General features: G+C 42.5%; 1 protein-coding gene across 1 annotated transcript in view; it reads right to left on the bottom strand.

Annotated features, from left to right (window-relative positions):
- LOC144336198 (uncharacterized) overlaps window positions 1-20,814 on the bottom strand; it is a 228,380-nt gene that overhangs the window by 1,069 nt on the left and 206,497 nt on the right. Inside the window, exon 2 of the mRNA XM_077974062.1 lies at window positions 1,768-1,924. Within this exon, the coding sequence (XP_077830188.1) occupies window positions 1,768-1,924 (157 nt within the window). The remainder of the gene's footprint in view (window positions 1-1,767; window positions 1,925-20,814) is intronic.

Raw genomic sequence — 20,814 nt, 5'->3', positions numbered from 1 at the left:
CACTTACCACGAACGGGATCGCAGTTGGGCTCAGAACACAGCTCATTTCTCAGGCCTTGGAACTGTCTGTGTGGGGACTAGAATAGGGTCAGGGAAATGCTCTCAGAGACAGAGAATGATCCGGAAACATTCTGGCCTCAGTCTGAGAGTGAGCACAGCACCCAGGCTTGCTATTGTCCTTACTGTCGTGTGTGCCAGGATTTGTAGGACCCGTGCACAATGACACACTCCAGGGCTGTGGGCAGAGCTGGCTCCAAGCAGTTCAGGTGCGGCTCCGAGGACCTAACAAACCCTGCTCCCCCAGTCCCTTGCTGCATGGCTCCAGGAGGCCTTGCTTCTCTGAGAAGGTTGGCAGTGGATTAAGTCTTAAAGGATAAGTAGGAATTTTCTGCTTGAGGGCAGAGAAGGCAGGGAATGTGCTATGAGCAAATGCATGGAGTTGTAGGAGAAGATGTTGGGGTTGGGAAATTGCAACATTTTTTGATATTGCTGGGGAGTGGGGGTGCCTATGAAGGAACAGAGAAAATAAGACCAGAACCTTATTTTCCAGGAATCATATCGTGAATGCCCCGCTAAAGAGTTTAGACGTCATCCTACAGACAGTGAGAAACCATGACAGATGCTAAATGGTTTTGTGTACATTGAATATAGCTTGCTTGGAGTTACATACCAAGGGAGGAGAGACTTCAAGGAGGAAGAACTATCACTTATCTAAAAGGGCATAGGAAGTCCAGTTGGTGGAAGTTCCCAGCATGTTCCTTGTGTGGGGAGAAGTAAAAGGCCACTGTGAGCCCGCACAGGATGACGCAGGGTGGAGTGGAGGGGCAGGACCAGGAGGGAGGAGGGGCTTGGAGGATGCAGCTCTGCAAGGAACTCAGCTCAGAGCGGGGAGTGACGGCAGCTACAGTGCTGCAGGGGCTGCAGGGGTGCAGAGAGGAGGCCGACGGCAGGAGGCACTGAGGATCCCAGAGAGGGGACAACTGTCGTGACCACAGTGTTTGCTAAGAACACGGTGTGCACCAGGAGCCCAGCTATCTGCACCGTCACCACCTCATCTAATCTTCTTAGGAGCCCTGTCTCCTTTTCCTAATTGTAAACCACATAGCAAGTGTCAGCCTTGGGTGTGACCTAAGCAGTGTGACTCCACAGCTGGGTCTCACCACAGAGCTGTGCGGCACTATTGAGGGTAACTGTGGACCAGGAGGAGGGCCCTGCAGACCAAAATAGAGGGAGAGCCTTTCCCTGGACAGAGGAAGAGGAGGGAGGAGGAAAGGGGCTGCTGCCTGTTAAGTGTCTAAGGTTTGCTGGTACACGCCAGGCATGAGACACTTTAAATCTGCTATTGTCTGGGCGCGGTGGCTCACACCTGTAATCCCAGCACATTGGGAGGCCAAAGCAGGCGGATCACGAGGTCAGGGGTTTGAGACCAGCCTGGCCAACGTGGTGAAAGCCCATCTCTACTAAAGATACAAAAAATTAGCCGGGCGTGCTGGTGGATGCCTGTAATCCCAGCTACTCGGGAGGCTGAGGTAGGGGAATTGCTTGAACCCGGGAAGCAGAGGTTGCAGTGAGCCGAGATCATGCCATTGTACTCCAGCCTGGGCAACAGGGTGAGATTCCATCTCAAACAAAAACAAAAACAAAAACAAAAAAACTGTTATTTATCCTTATAACAAGGCTGAGGTAGTGTTTCTCATGCCCTTGTGACAAATAAGGAAACAGGTTCAGGGAGACACAGGGAATCAGTAGGAATAGTAACATCCAAACCTGCATGGGCACGACTTGGAAGTGTCCCTGGAAGTCCGCCGTTCCACCCTTGATGCAGCCTATCCTGAGAGGGGGCCCTGATGACGGAGGGCACACAGGCTGCAGGCTCAGGCCTGGCCCGAGAGCCGCACTTGCTCGGAAGAAGACGCCAAGCCATCTGGAAGAGAAGAGAAGGGCCTGGTGGGCGAATGGCTGCAAGAGGTTGCAGTTCTCAGAAATGGACATGGGTTCTGACCAGGGAGGAGCACAAAAAAGAAACCTGGGGAGTGCTGAGGACATCGCTGGTTTTTCAGACTAACCAAATGGGATGGACCGTGACGGTGTAGGGGTGGCTGAGACACAGTACAGAAGCTACTGGATTCGAGGTTAGAGCCCGATGTGGCCATTTCAAGCCAGGGCAGTGAGAAGCCAACTGCATTGAATGTCTTCACTGGGGTGGCTTTGTTGAACCCAGGGAAGATCAGCCATGCTGTGAGTGGAGTGTGGCTTGCTCTCAGGAGATTTCAGAATCACACAGCTCTGACTATCAGAGCTCAGCGCTGCGCCTCTAGGAGAGAGACACGTATGGGGAGGAGGGAGACAGAGACAGAGACACAGATGAAGAGTCAGAGAGGGAGAATAAGAACAAGAGAAGGGAAGAGAAAAAAAGGAAGGAAGGAGAGAGAGGAAGGAGAGAGAGGAAGGAGAGAGAGGGACGGAGAGAGAGGGAGGGAGAGAGAGGGAGGGAGAGAGAGGGAGGGAGAGAGAGGGAGGGAGAGAGAGGGAGGGAGAGAGAGGGAGGGAGAGAGAGGGAGGGAGAGAGAGGGAGGGAGAGAGAGGGAGGGAGAGAGAGGGAGGGAGAGAGAGGGAGGGAGAGAGAGAGTTTGCTGAAAGGGATGGGAATGTGTTATTGCTTATAACCCTAAATTGGAACTATCTCACAGTGCAATAATTATTTTTCTTTTACTACTATGGCCAATACCAAAGATCTAATGAACAAATCCCCTGCATTTGGGAACTGAGAATCAGATTTAACAAATATTTGCTGAGAACCTCTAATGTCTCAGTCTTTCAAGAATATTTCCTTCTTTAGTTCTCAAAACAGTTCTTCAAGTTATATGTCATTTTTACCATTTTCTATTTGAAGAAACCAGCTCAAAAACATGAAGCAATGTGCTTTATGTTTACAAAGCTAGTAAGTAGCATAGTCAACGTTTGAATTAGATCATCTGACTTCAAATTGGTGCCCCCTATACCACAGCTACCACTGTAGGGTCTACATATGGTGTAGATCACAGTGCAACTAAGGTGGAATTTCACCAACCACCAAGATGCAAAGATTGAGTGCTGTGGAGACAAAGGAAGTGGTGATTGGTTGGAATCACTTTGGAGATCCACTGGGTCTTAGAAGAGAAGAGGTTGAACAGCAGTGGACTCTGGGAGTGTTGACATTGGTAAAAACCCAAGGGCAAATTTGATTTACTTAATCTTAAATCAGGTCATGGCTTAAAATTAACATCCTTGTTGTAAGCCCAAGATGTCAAATTGACCTCTGTGACTCTTGGAATAGTCTGAAACGGGAGTTCCATTGACACTATTAGCCCCTTTGACACTCTGGTGAAGCCTTTGAACCCCTTCTCAGAATAATGTTTCTAAATGCACAAAACAAAGTGCATATAAGGAACCAACTCGCTATTTTGAAAACTGGCAAATAAAGGGAAAGATGTGCATTCTGGCTTTCTGTACTAACTCTACCACTGGGTAACCTAACAGTCAAGAAGGCATATTTTTTCCTTTGTAGAAGTATTATAGCTGATACATTATAGTAACGATAGAATTTGAAAAAGCATTTCGCATCTCCTAATTAACGAATGGATTCACACATTAACCCTCAATGGCGCCAACTCCCGGAAGTCGCGCTGCTTCCCTTTCACCCTCGAATCAAACCTGAACAGTATCAGGACTCTGAGGCCAACCGTCAGTTCCCAGAAAACTCACAGCAGAGGGAGTGATAAAGGACACCACCGATGCAATCTGCAACCCAGATTGTGGGAAACTGCACGGTAAATAACCCTCTTTCCCCCCACCTCAAAGAATTCCAAAAAGAGAGACAGAAGAGTGAGATTGTAATTACATGCTTCAATAATCATAATTTCTTACTAATGGCCTGTGTGTGCCTGCCATTGGAAGCAGATTTTGCCGCTGCCACCTTCATTTCACGTTCTACTTTGATTTTTGTGGAGTACATGCTTTTATACCACAGCAACTGTCAAAAACCCAGATTCACAGAGACAAGGCTGCTGCCATGAGCATTGTGGCCCTATGTCATGTGGAACCGTGGACCACATTGGGCTACTAGTTTGTGCAGTGTCCACAGATGACAGTTATCACTGTTTTCCTTGAACGCTGAAAATATCAATGTAGGCACCCCTGTGAGCTTGCTGTGAGGTCCCAGGGTACCTTGGCACACAGTCAGGGAGCAAAGTGTCAGCCTAAGTTATACAAGCAGGTGCCCTGGATCCAGAAGAACCAATGGTTCTTGCTTTCTAGTCCCATGGACCATATTTGTGCGAGGACGGGGTCCTTCTGATTTCATGTTTAAATGGATAGTGGACATGTGTCCAGAACTTGATGAAATTATGTAACAAGTTACTGTTCTGTTAAATTCTGAAAACTGTCTCGACTTAAGTATATTTGACTTATTTGGACTGTGTCCTCTTAGGCAAATTTCTTTTAGTAGGAGATCTACCGTTTAAACTGTTTGAAAATTCTCACTGTTCTTTTAGCTGTGACAGTTAATTTCCATGTGCATTTCCACTTCTGGTCATGATGAAACTGGTATCTAACTAGACCTTCTGCTGTTAAAAATCTATAAAGTTGGACAAAGTGTATGAAAAGAGTGTTTTCAGACACTTGACAATAAGAGTGCAGGCCTGTGCTCCCTGAAAGAAGGGCCATAACAGAGGTGAGCCCCAAGATTGCCCAGCGTCCTGCCACGAGCCGTCCCAAAGCAGAGCCCAGAGGAGCCCAGGCAGGACAAGGCTGTCCCGCTAGGTCGAGAAGTGTAGGAGACGCGGCAGAGCTGCAGGAGAGCACAGGCCGATGGCTCAGAGGAGAAGCTTCGGAAATCCACAGGGAGGCCCGCTGGCATCTTTGAATACTAAGCTCTACCTGCTAAGGCAAGACTCAGAAACAGCAGGCAAAGATCAACTACCAAGGAGATGAGCTGAGTAGAAATTCCAGAACTGACACGGAGCTGGAAGACAATGAGGACCAACAAATCGGTATGGAGAGACCTCATTGAACACACCAAGCACTCAGTTAATATCCTGGAGCGGACGTGATTTAGGAATAAGGTGACTCCAGCTCCAGAGTGAAGACTACTCCAGGCGTTCACTAACTAAGCTTAAAATCAAGCCTTAAGAGGATCAAGTCGATCTGCGTGTAAATCAACTGCCTGCCACCATTAACTTCAATACTCTTCAGATGAGGACAACGAAACCCAGACGTTCAACAGGGTGCCATCCACTATGTCCAGCATGTAATAAAAACTTGCCAGATATATAAAGAAGCAAGGAAATGTGAGAAAAATGTAAGGAGAAAAATCAGTCAAAAGAAACTGACTGGAAATGAAGACGATGGACTTTAACACAACCATTATACATAGGTTAAAAGATTTAAGTGAAAACGTAAAAGTATTGTGGGACCAATAGGAAATATCAATAGAGAAGCAAAAACAATTGGAAAGAAAACACATGAGAACTCTAGAACTGAAAAATACAATTGAATATGAATATTTCCGTTTTATCTATAAACCTTCTGATTACAATGTCTGTCTCGTCCATAAACACAATGCAGTATACAAAATAGCTTGTCTCATGTGTAAATAAAATACAATGTAAGTGAGTAATCCCTCGTTTTACTCAAGCAGGTTTCCTGCAAAAAAGCTGAGGGACTTCCACACATATCCAGGCACTCTCAAAATCAGCTGGGCAGCACTGGGCACTGCAGTTTATTGTCTAAGACAAGGCTGTCGATGGGACTTGCTGTGATGATAGAAATGATCAATGTCTGCACTACCCCACACGGCTGCCACTAGCCCCATGTGGTTATTTACATTTATTTTAATTAAACACTCAGTTCCTCAGTAGCAGCCAAATTTCAAGTGGTCATAACACAGCTCTGAGGTCTTAAAGTCAATTTTGTAAAAATCTTTTTTTTTTTTTTTGAGATGGATTCTCACTCTGTTGCCCAGGCTGGAGTACAGTGGTGCAATTTTGACTCACTGCAACCTCCACCTCTTGGGTTCAAGAGATTCTCTTGTGTCAGCCTCCTGAGTAGCTAGGATTACAGGTGCCTGCCACCATGCCCGGCTAATTTTTTTTTTTTTTTTTTGTATTTTTAGTACAGATGGGTTTTCGCCATGTTGGCCAGGCTAGACTCGAACTCCTGGCCTCAGCTGATCCGCCCATCTTGGCCTCCCAAAGTGCTGGGATTACAGAAGGGAGCCACTGTGCCTGGCCTAATTTTTTTTTTTTTGTATGTTGAAATAATTAACTCAACTTCCAGAGTTTGGAATGACTCAGTGTCTGCATAGGAAGAAATTTATACACTAGGGAAATTCAGGTGTGATTTTTTTTTTTTTTCATTTCATTAGTTAATATGTTAGGAAAGAAGTGAAGGCCTTATCTGAACACAGTGGTTCTGAAGTTTCATATGCAAAGCAGTTAGTTGGATGGTTTGTTATAATGAAGATTTCTGAGATACACCCACCCCCAGATGACGGGGTGTTTAATATGGTTATCTACTATTGGGTGGGACTCAGAAATCCACACTTTTTGGAAACATCCTAGGTAATTCTGATACATGAGTATGCCTTAAGAAAAGCTGAAAAAATATTCAAATATTCAAACCAAATGTTGCCATTCAATCAGTGTGAGTTTACATGCATGGTGTGGACAATTATTTAATTTTTCCTCTTGTAACTTTTGCTGGTGTTGAACAGCCTTCCTTCATCCCTTCCTTCCTTCCTCCCTCCCTCCCTCCCTTCTTTCCTTCCTTCCCTCCCTCCCTCCTTCCTTCCCTCCCTCCCTCCCTCCTTCCTTCTTTTCTTTCTCTCCCTTTCTCTCTCTCTTTTCTTTCTTCCTTTCTTTCTTTCTTCCTTTTTCTTTCTTTTCTCTCTCTTTCTTCTTTTTTATTTATTTTGAGACAGAGTTTCTCTTTGTCACCCAGGTTGGAGTACAGTAGCACAATCTTGGCTCACTGCAACCTCCTCCTCCTGGGTTCAAGCAATTCTTGTGCCTCAGCATCCTGAGTAGCTGGGATTACAGGCGCCTGCCACCATGACTGGCTAATTTTTGTATTTTAGAAGAGACTGGGTTTCACCATGTTGCCCAGGCTGGATTCTAACTCCTGAGCTCAGGCAATCTGCCTGCCTCAGTCTCCCAAAGTGCTACCATTACAGGCATGAGCCACTGTGTCCAGCCTATGCTCTTTTTAAATGTATAAAAAAAGTTTTTCATTTTTTCCTTATTTTATTAAAAGGAAACTGAATTTCTCAGATGATTCAAAATGTCATGTTTCTGTGTACTAGAACTTTGGATCCATAGGTCCTGTTTACTTGTTGAGTGAGGTGAGAGAGTCTTTAGGGATGCTGTCTCTGAACACGCTTGCTCCACACACACGGGTGAACTCAGTGTGGCCTGAGACCCCCTGGTCCAGCTGAGCGTCCCGCTTCTGTGTTGGCAGGACGCATTTCACAGGTAAACACGTGAGTGTGAGCACGTTCTGGATCATTCATCTTTTTTTCTTGGAAATAAATTATAATAAGATTTTCACTCACAAACTCACCAAAACGTGTGTTCTCCCTTTGAGGTCATGGAAAATTCTCTCACATAATAACATAGGATAAAGACAGATTTGGCTTCCTGAATTCATTTTATGAAAATCAGATTTGGAGGCATTTTAGAAGGAGTCCAAAGAGGAAAATTTGATTTCAGGAACCTTTTGTCATCAACTTTTTCAACATCGAGTTGGCAAGCTAGCTCCTAAGGCTGCCAGAGCCAATGTTTCATCAAATCCATTTCTCATTGAACCACTGGGTTTCCTCACTTCAAACTAAAAAACTCTGCAGGATATTGTGTCTATAAAAATAATTTTAGAAAGATTTTTCCAACTTATATTTAAAAGGATTTTTTGTCTGTTTGCTTAATTAAATTCCTCCTTTTATTTTAAAAGCTGAACCAAACTGTTTTGTGTTGTAGTGTTTTGTGCTTTTGGTGTAATAGTGGAAGACACATCACACAATTGTACATTTGTGCTCTATAAATGCTACATCATACACATTTTCCAGATTATACAGGAATCATCTAAATAGTCCCAATACCAGCCATAATTCCATTTTGTCTTTTTTGTATATGTTATGTACCAGTGAGAAGAGGGACACAGTTATATTTAAGTATAGCTATGTATGTGTATTTTGAGATGAAAAAAATTTTTCCTTATTTATTCTTTATCCAAATTCTGACGCTTATACAATGGTCTGCCATAAAATGCTTTTTTTTTTTTTTTTTTTTTTTGAGTATTTGTTTGATTTGTAGATCCCTGAGTCCATTTCGCTTATATGTTCAAAGAACGTCTCTAAATTTTGGACCAAAATAGTTTCATTGACTTTATTTTGGGGACCTTTGGTCCCAGCAATAGCCTACTTTTTCTGTGATAGAGAAGAGATTAATGAATTAACCCTTTTATAAATACCACGTGCGTTTTCTATTTCTGGACATTTCTGAATAGGGCCCATGAATCACTTAATAATTCTGTGAAAGGCTTTCTGTGGCAATTCTTTGGATATCTCTGGCCATTAGATAAAATTCCATGTTCGCAGACTAGGTAGAATAATTACCCTAAGTTACCGCTTACATAATAGCACTGAGATCATCTCGTCGTCTGTAGGGACTGGCATCCCTCTGTGGACTGTGTTCTCCCTGTCTGCCGGAGTGTGCCTGGTGATTGGCCTCAGTGTTGGGGCTGTTGGTGGTGGTGGTGGTATTTATCACCGTGGTTCCTATTTCTAAGAATACCCTTTGCAGAAATGTTTCCATTTCAAGGTTCTGCGGCAGCTTCAGTGTGGGGTGGCTCCTGTCACTCCTATGAGAGTTACACTCCCTTTCCTTTCCCTATTTCAAATGAAGACAGTCTCTTCAAGTTGAAAAGGGAAAGGAGAGGGTCACAGCTAACATTAGACCCTAACATCAAAATCAAAACAATTGCAACTGGCATTGGGGCATTTCATATTTGGACACAGAGCTGCACACCCCAGGCCCCTGCCAACCAGGCACTTCATAGGGGGTATTCACAGATATCCGAAACTGCATATTTAGAGATGGAGATGCGAGATGGATGGGGATTCAGCAGATGCAAACACTTTCCATGCCTAAAGGACCTCTCATCGCATTGTCTTCACGTGTCTCCTGAGGAGCCAGGATAATCTCCTGTGCTTCGTATGGAACTCCACTCCAGCCTCTGAGCTCGCCTTACTTGTGCCCATGTGACTGTGCACGAACCTCAGTGTTCTGTCAATGGTGGAACTTGGTGTTTAGAGAAGAAAGGTTGAGGAACTGAAGCTGGCTCTGGTTTTCCATAAGGCTCAAGGACACAGGGAGACAAAGGAAAAAAAAGGAGAGGATTTTGTGAGATGAAACAGTGAATGTCCAAGACCTAATAAAAGAGAAAATTCTGATATGATTAGCAATGCAAAACCTTAAGATGGCCTACAAGCCAGGGAAGCAAAACCTCCTGAGACCTTCTCTAGGTTTCTGATATGGGGGCAGCATCGCCAAGGAAAGCCATTCAGGTGATGACTGCAGTGTGGGGGACTCCTGGTTAAACTTGGAGATTTCAGCACGTGTTTTATTGTTTTTTTTCTTTCTTGTAACCCCACTAACATGAAAATTAGATAATATCAAAAAGGAGAGGAGGCTCTACTGGCTTATGAACAGCAGTAAATTTTTTGGAGATCAGAAATAAAGAGAAGCTAATGCAATGCCTAAAGTGAGTGATATGATATGCCAATCTTACTACAGAACCAGAAAGGACCTGGAAACTGAAAGTACAGTGTCTGAAATGATAGAACTAAAAGGAGTCTGAAGTCCACGGGAGAGATGCCGGACTTGGAAGTCCCTTCCCCTCCCCAGCACACCAGCAGCGACCCCTCCTCCAACGCAGCAGATTCATTTACAGAAAATGGAACGAGAGAGGCAGTAGAGGAGGAGACAGCAAGTGTAGCAGATGGGAGGGGAGAAGGGCTGCCCTGAAAAGAGACCTGCTACATGAGAGCTTATGTCCTGAACTGGGGGTCCCTCCGTCCCCTTCTGTGCAATTGCAAGAACGCCCGTAGGTGATGGCAAAATTTTTCTCTAGAGAAACGAAAGGATTCAAGAAGAGGAGAAATCCCCAAAACTACACATGTCTGACATCTGGATATTCCTGCAATGAAACATTCAAGTTTCAGGCTGCAGTAAACCTGCCAGGTATCATACAGCCCCTCCCAAAGCTTCCAGTCAGCTTTTTTGTGCCTCATTTAAAAGTACTAACAGATAAAAAGAATAAACAGACATTAGAGTAAAGCCCCTACGTGAAAGGCCAAGTCCAAAATTAACACGCAAAGGGATTCAGGAGCCAAAGCCATTCGGGACAAGTAGAGGCATTTACATAAAATCTCAGAGGATGTTACAATTCATGAATGAAACCAGCACAGTATTTAAACCAAAAAGATATTAAAAAAAAAAAAAACCCTCAGAGAACAAAATATGTCCTGGAAGGTAAAAATATGATTGTTGAAAAAAAACAAATCAATGAAATAAGTGAAAGATAAATGTGAGAAACTATCCAAGAAAACAGAACCAAAAGAGCAAGAGAGAGAGAAAGGAGAGAAACAATATAAAAATCAAAAGATGATGCAAAAGATGTGATCTCTAATAGGAATTCCATAAAGAAGACCAGAGAAAAATGGAGAAAATTTTAAAGAAACAGTTCATGAAATTTCTAAGAATTGAAGGATATGACTTTCAAGATGGAAAGAGTACACCAAATTCCCAGCACAGGAAATCAAAAAATCAATACACATCATCATGCAACTTCAAAAACCAGTAATAAAAAGAGAAAAGAAAAACAGACAACAAAATAGTTTGCATAGAAAAACTACAGATCAGATTTTTAAAAAAGCAAACTAAACAAAAAATAGGTTACATATAAAAAGTTAGGAATCAAAAAAGCATAGACTATAGCTAATGCCATTCTTGACATGAAAGACTGAAAGCTTTCCTAAGATCAAGAATTAGACAAGAATGCCAGGTCTCACCATTTCATTCCAACACTGCACTGGAGCTTCTAGCCTGGGAATCGCAGCTCCCTGCCCAGCCATTGACTGGTACCTGTCCCTGTCTGTGGCCTGTTAGGAACGAGGCCACCCAGCAGGAGGTGGGAGCCAGCAAAGCTTCATCTGTATTTACAGCTGCTCCCCAATGTCGACATCACTGCCTGAGCTCTGCCTCCTGTCAGATCAGCGATGGCGTTAGATTCTCATAGGTGCGTGGAGCCTATTGTGAATTGCACACATGAGGGATCTTGGTTGTGGCTCCTTATGAGAATCTAATGCCTGATGATCTGTCACTGTCTCCCATCACCCCCAGATAGGACCATTCAGTTGCAGGAAAATGAGCTCAGAGCTCCCACTGATTCTACATTCTAGTGAGTTGTATAATTATTTCATTTATATATTACAGTGTAATAATAATAGAAATAAAGCACACAATAAATGTAACGCACTTGAATCATCCTGAAAGCATCTTCCCCCACCCCTGTCCATGGAAAGTTTGTCTCCCATGAAACTGGTCCCTGGTGCCAAAAAGGTTGGGGACTGCTGTTCTAGCCAGTGCAATAAGATAAGAAAAAAAAGACATCAGATTAGAAAGGAAGAAATAAAAATGTCTTTATCTGCACATGACAGGATGTCTATGGCAAGAATCCAAAACTAAAATAGTTTGGGATAAATATGACAAAAGATGTATGAGATCTTTGCACTGAAAACTGAAAAACATGACTAAGGGAAACTAAAGAAGATTTAAATAAGTGGAAATTATAGAACATGTTGAAGGATTGATGACTCAATGCTGTTAAGATATTGGTTCTCCCAAAATTCATCTATAGATTCCATAAGGCCTCAATTAAAACTGCAGAAGACTTTTATTTTTTTGTAGACGTTGACAAACTTATTCAAAAATATATATGGAAATGCAAAGTACATAAAAGAGCCAAAACAACTTTGAAAAACACTAACAAAGTTGGAGTATTTACACTACCTGTTTTTAGGACTTATACAGTAACTAAGATTGTGTGGTATTGACATAAATATAGATCAATAGATCAATGTAAAAGAATAAAGAGTCCAGAAGTAAAACCACATATATACAGTCAATCGATTTTTGACAAAGGTCCCATGGCAATTTAACGGGTAAAGAATAATCTTTTCAAAAAATGATACTAGAACAACGAGTAACAATACACAAAAAAATACTAACACTTACCTCATGTCACATACCAAAATTAATTCAAAATGCCTAAATGTGAGAGCTAAAACTATAGAACGTTAGAGTATTGCTCATTAGAACATTTTGCGATGATGGCACTACTATTTGTCATACTGATCAAGATGATCGCCACTAGCCCCCTGTGATGACTCAGCACTGGAGATGTAGCTGGTTGATTGAAGGACGACATTACTTATGGATAAACAACTGTCTCTCCCTACAGCGGAATACTCACCAATAAAAGGAATGGCTTATTGATCATGCTATATATGGATAACTCTTACAATCATTATGCTAAGTGAAAAGAACCAGACAAGAAAAAGCACACACTATAAAATCCCATGTATACAAAATTCTAGTAAATGCAAACCATTCCATAGTGACAAAAAGCAGATTAGTGGTTGTTTGTAGGTGGAGAGAGGTAAGACAGAGGGTTTGCAAAGAAGGGAAGGGAACTTTTAAGGGTGATGGATATGTTTGTTATCTTGATTGTGATGATAATTTCATGGATATATATATTTGTCAAACTGTATCAAATTGTATATGGTATATGTGTACAGTTTCTTGCATATCAAGTATCCCTCAGTAAGGTGTAAAACACAAACAGTATGGATTGCTCAAAAGCAACATCATGTGTTGGAGATAAAATCACAAGGGAAAATTAGTTTTTACCTAGATTTCAATACTTAGCTAAACTGTCACTCTAGGGTTGTACAGCCTATTAGAAGGCATAACTTACCAAAACAAGAAAGGAAATCCAGCAAGAAAAGACATGGGATGTGGACAATGGGAGATCCGTGGCAGAGAGGTGACATGAAATGTGATGATGACCACCATGCAGTAAGGGGACAGAGGCCCCCCCCAGGCCTGACTGCAAGAAGAAATTGAGCTGATAAAGTCTCTGATGTATTCAACCTTGCAGGACATACTATTTAAAGGTGTTTACTAATACGGATGCAGAATTTGGAAAGAATTTGTGATAGGACTATAGAAAACCGAGGGCTGAACAACATCAACTCTCACAAAACAAGACCGTTAAAAACTTTAGGTAAAACAAACAGTTTCCCAAGAATGGAAATGTCATCGTTTACCCTGGGCTCAGCCATGAACAATACTTCTACGTTAAAAATAAGGTAAACACTGGGCATTCACTTAACAAAAGCCAGTGATGTACCTACTTTGGGAAAGACGGGAGTAGGAAAGAACATGAAAGAACACCATAGCTTTATAGTCTCCACTAAGGTCTGAATAAATGACGTCTATAATTAAGAAATCAAGAATAAGCAATACAAACATATAATCCAGAAATATGGAGATAAATATGTGAGAAAAATGCCACAAGAAGTCTTTGAGGTTGCTGCTGGGGAATGGGTCCAAGGGATGGACTTGAACAAAGCATGCCTCTGCTCTTTTCCTTGGAAGCCTATGATACTGTTTGCCTTCTAAAGAAATGTTCATATGGATTATATTATTAGCATTAGAGTCTGTCAGCTCTGGGCTTTAATCCTGAATCTTCTGTTCATTGACAATATGCCCTTTGGTAGATTACTTAACCCCTGTTAGTCTGTTCACTCTACAAAAGGGGGAGTAACTCTACATCTCAGAGATGTAGTGGGGATAGTATGAGATCATGTATGTGAACTGCATGTGATTGCACTGCATTCTTTCGAAGGGATGAAGGTGGTTTAGTAACAATAAAAATAATTCCCAGGTGGCATCTGGGAGTTATTCAGTTTCCTTTCTGCTGTAACGGAGGGACCGTGTTGTTTGGGGTAGAATTCACATTAGTGTGGCCACTACGTGCTGTCTTAACATGGCAACAAGAAGTGCCCTCTGGGCTGCTGTGGCTTCTACAGTGCCATGATGTAGGTGATTAATTCAGGATAGATTCAAGGTCATTGAGAGGGTAACCAGTTGGTAGGAATACATATTAAAAGCTCCTGTGTGCAAACAGGTCTAGGGGATAGCAAGGGTATTCGAAAGCTCATGAAACACTAAACTACTTCTTTTTTAAGCAGTACCAAGGCCTTTAGAATGCAGACTATTTACTAGGCAAGAAAACTTAGTGTCATTACCAGTCACCACCCGTTATGGCTTGAATGGTGTTTCCCCAAATAATGTGAAAGTCCTAACCCCTAGCCCCTTTGAATGTGCCTTTATTTGGAAATAGGGTATTTGCAGATGAACAGGTCAAGACAAGGTCATTAGAGTGGGCCCTAATCCATCGCCTGCTGTCCTTTGAAAGAAGGGGCACTTGAACCAGGCATCCATGCACTTGGGGAGCACGCCCTGTGAGGGTGAAGGCAGCAATCAGGGTGAGGTGTCCCCAAACCAGGGAACGCCGAGGATGACAGCAACACTGTAAGCTGGAGGGAGCCTGGCACTGACCCCCTCACAACTTCAGAAGGAACCAGCCCTGCCAACACCTTGATTTTGGACTTCTCTACAGAGCTGTGAAAGAATAAATTTCTTTTCTTTAAGCCACCCAGTTTGTGGTACTGTTATGGCAGCCCCCAGAAACTAACACAGTGAGGTCCCATTTAGTACACACAGGAAGGTTAAAAATTCTCCTAACTTCATCCTCCTAAAATAATCCTTCGAAAGCATAAGTAGAGGCTGTTAATACTTGTTCTTCATCTTTGATCCATGCTTTGCAGCCCTGATCAACCCTGCAGCAGCATCTCTCTGGATAGGGTGGCCTCATCACCAAAATCTCCTTGTCTTTCTAACATTTGGTCTTTCCAATGTGACCCACCTCTGACGCTGCTTTGGATTCACTTCTAGCTTGTAGGTAATTCCTTGCTCCTAATAACTTCCTTAATGTTCCATGTATTTCTTGGCCTGAATTATTTATTTCTAAGGTCCAGTCATTGTGATGAATACATACAACCAAAATATTTAATCACATCTAATACAAATGCAATTAAATGACTACACTACAGGGTTCTTACTTCAATAGGCATAAGGTTGTTGAAGGTTATTTTTATGCCTTTTCACTGAGCATGGGTGACAACAGGTAAGGAAGTCTGATGTCTTTCATTTTTTGCTCAAATTGGGGTCCAGTGAAATACTGGCCAAAATGTAAACAACCTTCTTGCTCTTGTTCACTTCCTTCTCTCATTGCTGCCCCATATTTTCCTCAGTCTTTCTCAATTTTACTCAACAACAAAAAAATAAGAAAGTAAATTGTAGAATAATAGAATGCCTTTGGCCATGTGTGGTGGCTCATGCCTGTAATCTCAGCACACTGCGAGGCTGAGGCAGGGGGATCACTTGAGCCCAGGAGTTTAAGACCAGCCTGGGCAACATAGAGCCTGGGCAACCTTGTCTCTACAAAAAAACAAAAAACAAAAAACAAAACAAAACAAACAAACAACCCAACAACAACAAAAAAAACCCTTTTTTTTTAAGTTAGCCAGGCATGCTGGTGTGTGCCTATGGTCCCAGCTACTCAGGAGGCTGAGGTGGGAGGACCACTTGGTCCCTGGAGGCCACAGTGAGTAGTGACAGTGTCACTGTACTCCAGCCTGAGCAACAGAGCAACACCCTGTCTCAAAACAAACAAACAATCAAATTAATTAATTTTGAAACAAGTAGTTTAACATGCATAACCAAAAGTTATCATTTTCAAAGGGAGCATTTTCCCCAGATAGGTATATATTTGATGAACATGTAAGATAAAATAGTTATTCAAAAAAATAAAAAGGTGAATGAAAAGTTTTGGTTTCAGGGTGCCAGTGATCACTTAGGACTGACCCCTCTCCTTTGTAAGCTTCTACATTTGCACATGGACTTGACTGGTCACTTCTGTCACTATCATGTATAATTCACAGTCTCGCTGCTGGTGGCACGCTTAAACTGCCCCTCATAACCGCCCGTGACATTCGGAACTACAAACACTGTGTAACCTGATGGTTTACTTAGAGACAAGAAAACTCTGAACCCAAAAAGAAAGAAAGAATGAACTGGAACAGAATTGTTTCTAGGACAGTTAAGGAAATGAAATAGAAAGGTAGAATCTAGGATAACTCTTGGAGCAGTTTTGCTGATGGTCAAAACTATTAGACTAAGCATCTTCTTTAGAAAGTTCGTAGAAATCCCTGCACGGGGAGCATCTGTGACCGAAATAGGCGACAAGCTGATGGACACGCTTTAGAAGTTGCTCAGCACGTGAGCGCACACATGCTAGCATTCTGCCATCTCTAATTCTGTCTGACTTGCATAGATTTAAATTTGGTTATGTTAATCTGAGTAAGATGTTAACGTAAAAGCCTTCTCGCTCATTAAAAAAAAAAATTTATTTCAGCCTTTAAACTGAGAATACTACTAGAAATGTAGTCTCAATTCTAAAATACTGACTATGAAATACTGATAACAAAGCAAATTATCCACACTAAGGAAAATTACATAAAATTCTTAAAATAATTGAGCCAATGCTTTATTATTCAAAAATGAACACATCACCTGTAGCAACTATTTGCCAAAAGCTAAAATTGTATTTAAAACCACAGCTTCAATTAAATAGTATAACTGCATAAACACACAATGTAGGCAAAAATAGATAATTTTATATCAATCTGTAGGCTACAAGTTCAGTATCAATTTGAATAGTATAAGTTTTCTTAACACCCTTAGCACCCCCAGGGATTTTTTGCAGTGCCCCAAGCTGAAATGCCTAACTATTCTGTTTGTTAAATAGTTAAGTTCAAACAACTTCATATATATTTCTGTTCTAATAACGTAGCAGCCATTTTTTAAAGTGACACATACAGATTGAAATAAAAAATAATATTTTCGCCTCACTTCTTGCACACCAGCCTTGCGTACCGGTGGTCTGCACGTGCCTGTCTTGAGCTGCACAGCCTCTCCAGCCTTGCCTCTGCTTCCGCCCAACCCTGCATTTCCTGGTCTGCGCCACGTTTCCCACAGGAATTGCTTTTGACACAGCAACTGCCAAGAACCCACTTTCACAAAGATGTGATGTCATCCAGACGGGTGTAGCTGCAAGTTCACCCTAGGAGTCTAAAGCTGCCTCTGGCCAGCTCACCGGGCCTGGGAAGTGGCCAGCATTGCCGTTTCCCTCAGAATTTAAAGCTGTCCTGAGCCTGTGGAGCTCTGGGGTGCCTTGGCTCACAGTTTGAGAAACCACAGGCATCGGGGATCAGGTTGGGGTGGGTCCCAAGGCACCACCCTGTCACTGGGGAAGGGTGACATAATTGATATAAAATTATCTCTTTTTGCTTCTTTTGCACTGTGCTGACATCAATCATTCTGATGATCAAAAATAAATTCCTAGTTTTGTATATTTCAAAGAGCCAAGCAAGTAACACAGTCAAATCCACGCTGCAGCAAGGGTTGGCAAAAAGTGGAACCGTAACCCAGCCCCGGAGGCACAGTGGGCGGGGCCAGCTGTGGGCCTATCTCCACATCAAGATCCGATGGCTCCAGGACAAAGCCGAAGTGTGACCCAGCAGGGTCCCTCACAGTTCTGGTTTCAGTCTGGGGCAGGGCGTGGGGCTTCCCTGCCTGGCCTGCTCTTTCCATGTGCCTGAACCAGCCCGGTGCACCTTATCTTAATATAATAGGACCCAACACAGCACAGCACAGCACAGCATGACACAAAACACCACCACAACACACAGTACAACACAACACACAGCACACAGCACAATACAGCACAGCACAATATAACACAACACACAACACAGCATAACACAACACACAGTACAACACAACACACAGCACAGCATGACACAAAACACCATGACAACACACAGTAAAACACAACACACAGCACAACACAACACACAGCACACAGCACAATACAGCACAGCACGACACAAAACAACACCACAACATACAGTACAACACAACACACAGTGCACAGCACAATACAGCACAGCACAATATAACACAACACACAACACAGCATAACACAACACGCAGTACAGTACAACACACAGCACAACACCACAACACACAGTACAACACAACACACAGCACACGGCACAATACAGCACAGCATAATATAACACAACACACAGCACAGCATAACACAACACACAGTACAACATAACACACAGCATAATACAGCACAGCACAATATAACACAACACACAGCACAGCACAATATAACACACAGTACAACACAACACATAGCACACAGCACACAACACATAGTACAACACAACACACAGTACAACACACAGCACACCACCAGCACAGCACAGTACAGCACAACACACAGCACAACACAACACATAGTACAACACAACACAGCACAGCACAATATAACACAACACACAGCAAGCACAATATAACACACAGCACAACACAACACAGTACAGCACAACACAGCACACAGCACAGTACAGCACAACACAGCACACAGCACAACTCACAGCACAGCACAATAAACAACACATAGTACAACAGAACACATAGCACACATCACAACACAGCACAGCACAATATAACACAACACACAGCACAGCACAATATAACACACAGCACAACGCAACACACAGCACAGCACAACACACAGTACAACACAACACATAGCACACAGCACAATACAGCACAACACAAAACAATGCAACGGAACCAAACAGCATAACACAATACAACACAGCACAGTACAACACAACATAGTGTAACAATACAATATAACAAAACAGCACAGCACAGTACAACACAACAGCACAACCTACAAGCATTCCTTGCACCAAACTACGTGCGGAATTACGCAGCAGGTCCCGGGGAATTCAGGGCTGGAAAGCGGGTTCCCTGGCCCGCGGTCCCAGGTCCAGTGTTGACCTCACACAGACACCCGCGTGGCTTCCTCCCCCAGAAGCTCCTGCACCCTCCCCAGCTCTCCTGCACCTGCGGAGGGGCCCACGCCCCGCCATGCAGCAGAAGCAGGCTGCTCATCTCCCCGCCTTTTCCAGCACCTCATCTCTGGGCGCTGGACTGTGCTTTCTGTCTTCTTAATAACCACAGCAGCAGCTCAGCTGGGCAATGACTGACGTTCCTGGTGTTCTGTGACAGAGCCTTTGGGGTGCACGGCCCCACCATGAGGACGGGTGGCCCCGTGTCCACAGGGACAGAGGGACTCCCTGGGCCGACACGGGCCGGCCTTTCCTAGTGCTGATCCTTGCGTCTGCCCTGCTGTACTGAATTCAACTCAGTAAATATTTATTGCCCCTCTGCTATGTGCCCAGGACTGTGCCAATTCTGGAAATAAAAACTTTAAACGTCTAGCCAGACACAATTGCTGTGCTCGGGGAGGCCAGGTGATGACGGGTGGACCTGCCTCCATGGGCCCTCTTCCCAGGATCCCCGCTTCCTCAGGACACATTCCAGGGAGGTCAGGCTTCACTCACCCAGCTGAGGACTCCCTTTCGCGGGGGCTGCAGGGGCAAACTTGGGACCTTGGCCCTTCTTTGGTTAAGTTTTGAAAAAAATTCACAAGTGATGAAATTACCTTAAAATGTTATTGCACATGTTCTATTTTTCTCAAACCTAATTTAATATCATCAGAATTGGCTCAAATTAAGTAAAAACATGTTATTCAAATTGGTACTGAGCTTTCAGTTTATAGATTGATTTAAAATGATCTATTTTGCTTTTATTATATCTTAATGCAATTGCATGATTTAATTTGAGCTGTGATTTTAAATATAATTTTATTTTTCTGCAAATGCTACAGGTGATATATTCATTTTCAAATAATAAAGTGTTGGTTAAAATATTTCAATAATTGTATATAATTCCCAAGTAAGTAAATAACTTAGTTTGTTATCCAGATTTCATAGTATTTTAATATTAAGAACATATTTAAAGCATTATTCTCAGTTTGAAAAGCAAAATATATAACTTTTCTAAATAAACATTTTAAATTTTAAAAATTTTCAAAAATTCTCTTATTTAAAATTTATTTTTTTACATGCTATTCAAACAGAGAATGAGTTCTTCCACAACCATCCCCTAATCTGTATCTGTATCTATAAATATAATGAATGTTCTCTTCATTATGAGCAGCAGTATGGTAATGCTTTGTAGATAAAGTACTGTTGACACACTATAATTTATTCTGTTTTGCCCCTTCTATTTGCATAACCCCTTCCTCTCAAAGAAGTTTAAAGTACTTATTCTATCAAGCCTTTCTAACAAGATCTTCCCATTTTACAGATGATACTATTGAGAAATTCAGTAGCTACATTCAGTAGCCACATACCATATCATCACTATTATTATAGTTATGATCTACTGGACAGAAGCAATTCAACTCTGTTGTGGCACTATTACATGGCCCTTCTCTGATGTTTCAAAGGTCCTTAAAATAACGCTCAATAACATGAGTGTTTTGGACCATATTGTATTCATAAGGATTGCACGGAGCCAGTCTACTTACATACAAATTAGTTTGTTACAATTAGAAATTGATAAGACACAGTATATGAGTTTGTTTATTCCTTTTAAT

Source organism: Macaca mulatta, chromosome 17 (genome assembly GCF_049350105.2).
Source record: "Macaca mulatta isolate MMU2019108-1 chromosome 17, T2T-MMU8v2.0, whole genome shotgun sequence".
Classification (NCBI taxonomy): domain Eukaryota; kingdom Metazoa; phylum Chordata; class Mammalia; order Primates; family Cercopithecidae; genus Macaca; species Macaca mulatta.
Note: the sequence above shows the minus strand (reverse complement) of the source record. Positions and strands in the feature narration are given on the sequence as shown.